The sequence below is a fragment of the Lolium rigidum genome, chromosome 7 (genome assembly GCF_022539505.1).
Source record: "Lolium rigidum isolate FL_2022 chromosome 7, APGP_CSIRO_Lrig_0.1, whole genome shotgun sequence".
In the NCBI taxonomy this organism is placed as follows: Eukaryota; Viridiplantae; Streptophyta; class Magnoliopsida; order Poales; family Poaceae; genus Lolium; species Lolium rigidum.
In genome coordinates, this window is record NC_061514.1 from 37,165,086 (window position 1) to 37,167,997 (window position 2,912).

Genomic DNA, 2,912 nt, shown 5'->3' on the forward strand with positions numbered 1-2,912 from the left:
CTTTACCGACAGAAATCACATAGTGATGTTCAGGATACGATTCTAAGAAAGCCACGACACGGCCGGCTTTGGCCTGCCTGCCAGCACCTCACTACACGGACTTGGTCGGCCTGACCAGAGACGACGTTGCGAAATGGTTAAGTACCGTCGTCTTTGTGCTTCATCTCTAACACTAACCTCTCGTCTCTGCCTCCTGACCTCTGCTGCACAATTAAGCAATCATGTCCCGTGCTGATCTCCCAGCCACCCCGGAGAAGGGTGACAGCGCTGGAACGTGGAGTGATGACCGTATCCCAGTCGTTGACCTCGACGTCCTTGTGAATGGCGACGCCGCTCAACGGGCGGAGGCGATCCGGCACCTTGGTCGGGCGTGTGAAGAGTGGGGCTTCTTTATGGTACATACTCAAATTTGCACTCTAGAATTTCAAGCAAGCGTATACTTGATGTTCAAAGCTTACGTGTATGTGAATCTCTGACAAGGTCATCAACCATGGTGTTCCTGCATTTCTCCAAGGAGCAACCATGGACGCGTGCAAGGAGATGTTCGATTTACCAGCGGAGGAAAATGCTGAGTACATGAACCCCACCCTAATGGCGCCCGTTAGCCTCGGGACGTCTTTGAATTCTGCCTACTGGAGGAACTACGTGAAGTTTTTCACTCACCCCGATTTCCACTGCCCGGAGAAGCCAGCAAACCTGAGGCACGCAAAAACGATCCACTTTTTTTTTGCAACTTTTCAGAAATAAATGCATTTTTTTTGCTTGGACCATCACTCATTATATTGGTTTGGCAGAGTAAATGTTACCGAGTACGCGACTCGCACGAGAGGCCTGATGCTAGCGCTCACGGCGGCGATCTCCGAGAGCATGGGGCTTGACGACGGCCGCATCGCTGAAGCGCTAAACCTGGAGGACTGCTTCCAGTTAATCGTCTGGAACCAATACCCGCCGGCTGGCCCGGAAGTCGGGTTGCCGCCTCACACTGACCACGGCCTACTCGCTCTTCTCTTCCAGACCGGCGTCGACGGCCTACAGGTCCAGAAAAACGGCCGTTGGATCCTCGCGAAGCCCATTCCCAACTCGTACTTCGTCATCGCCGGCGATCAGCTTGAGGTGACCGACCAACTGAGCAATTACCTACTTCGGAGTGTGTCATGAACTATGTATGTGTAACTTCCTGACACTTGCTTGCAGATTGTTAGCAATGGAAGGTACAAGGCAGCGCTCCACCGTGCAATGGTCCATGGAGAGCAGGCGAGAATGTCGTCCGTGTGCCTGCTCGGGCCATGCCTGGACACCGTCGTCCAGCCGATACCAGAGGTGGCACTGCAGGGAGTGGAGTTCAGGGGTATCAAGTACAGAGAGTACATTGAGCACCAACGCACCAAAACTGTTAACGAGAATGCGGCGGTGGTCGTCGCTCGTGCGCAGCGTGAAATATTAGCGCGCCAGGGCTCGCCCAACAGTACCGAAATTAAAGCCTAAGACCCTGCTTATTCAGATCAAAAGCAGTTCTCAAATTGGGATGCTCTATGGGTTGTTGCAGTTCCATATCAGTTTGTTGTCTCGCTTCTTTTGGTCCATTTCGTTGTTGTTGTAAGTGAATTCCTGAACTTGTACTTCCTCCGAACTAAAGCCACGGCACTTGTTATGGATCACAATACAAATAGATTTTTGTCCCGTAGTAGATTTTCGATGCCGAGCATCTATCCGCGTGTTTCCTATTGGTGTGAGGGCACTTCTCTTTCCCATTTCCGTTTATCTTTATTTTATAATATTGTTGAACAATGTATTTTCGTTATAAAAGTAATAGAAAAGGGATTGAGTTGCCCAGATTGAAAAAATGTCAAAATCGTGAAGGTAATAGAATATTTATACCTTGACGGGCAAATGAACATATCACAACGTATTTACCAGACAATGAAGAAAGAACCAGTCAATATAATATTATCCACTTTAAATATTTGACTAGACCTATGAAAAGCGTATTTTCACTACATTGAGATTAGGGACGACGATGATACTTGAGGATCTACTAAGGTCTGGAAATGATTCCTCAAGAAATAAATGGGTGACGGAAATCGATTGAAAAGGGAACTAGGTGCCCTTGTAATAGACACTCGTACTCGTTAATATTTCCTACACTTCAGAATCGTAGTTCGTGCCACGGTAGCCATGCTGGACGGGGCACATGAGCTGGGCATATCCATGGGTTCGAGTCATGCGGCCCCCACGTAGTCCAAGAGGGCTTTCTCACCTTCAGTATGTCGATGACACCCTCATCAGCGACCCAAAGTCCATGTACACGACAACTTCTAGCCAAAAATAGGTGGCGTGCAATCCACCCTCTAACACAAACTTGTGCAAGTTTGATACAACATATGCCCCTACAAGGGATAGAGCTAGAAGTTCGATGCACCTACTTCCCCTCCGACATATTTGTGCAAGTGTTATGCATTTCCATTCCCCACAAAGGATGTGATATAATAGCCTGAGGTAACCGCCACCCCGACACAGGATGTGAGCCTGCGGCCCGATGCACCTGCCAACCCGGGACACTATGCAAGCCAATTGCCGGAGGAACCCACTGCCCTTGCGACATATTCTTGCAATAGCGAAGCACCGCCAACCTGTGTAGAGGGTGTGAGCCAGAAGCTGGAGGCACCGACCATGATCCCTCTCAAAGATGTTTGCAAGCCCGAAGTTTGAGTTCGACACTAGTGGAAAACAGGGCTTTCGTGGGAGCCTTTTGTCGCGGGCGCGCCTGCACCCGCGACAAATGGCCTGGTGATACGTCTCCAACGTATCGATAATTTCTTATGTTCCATGCTACTTTATTGATGATACCTACATGTTTTATGCACATTATATGTCATATTTATGCATTTTCTGGAACTAACCTATTAACAAGA

At 48.8% G+C, this 2,912-nt stretch overlaps 1 protein-coding gene across 1 annotated transcript; it reads left to right on the forward strand.

Annotated features, from left to right (window-relative positions):
* The first annotated feature begins 221 nt into the window (after positions 1-221).
* On the forward strand, positions 222-1,485 carry LOC124671192 (2-oxoglutarate-dependent dioxygenase 19-like). The gene is made up of 4 exons (XM_047207600.1): positions 222-395; positions 481-701; positions 795-1,113; positions 1,195-1,485. Exons 1-4 carry the CDS (start codon positions 222-224, stop codon positions 1,483-1,485), a joined length of 1,005 nt encoding a protein of 334 aa, XP_047063556.1.
* The last annotated feature ends 1,427 nt before the right edge of the window (positions 1,486-2,912 follow it).

Excerpts from the sequence above, each read along its gene's own strand:
- LOC124671192 (XM_047207600.1), top strand. The coding sequence starts at position 222 with ATGTCCCGTGCTGATCTCCCAGCCACCCCGGAGAAGGGTGACAGCGCT. Across the intron at positions 702-794 it reads GAGAAGCCAGCAAACCTGAG|AGTAAATGTTACCGAGTACG; the intron begins GCACGCAAAAAC and ends TTGGTTTGGCAG. Across the intron at positions 1,114-1,194 it reads TCGCCGGCGATCAGCTTGAG|ATTGTTAGCAATGGAAGGTA; the intron begins GTGACCGACCAA and ends ACTTGCTTGCAG.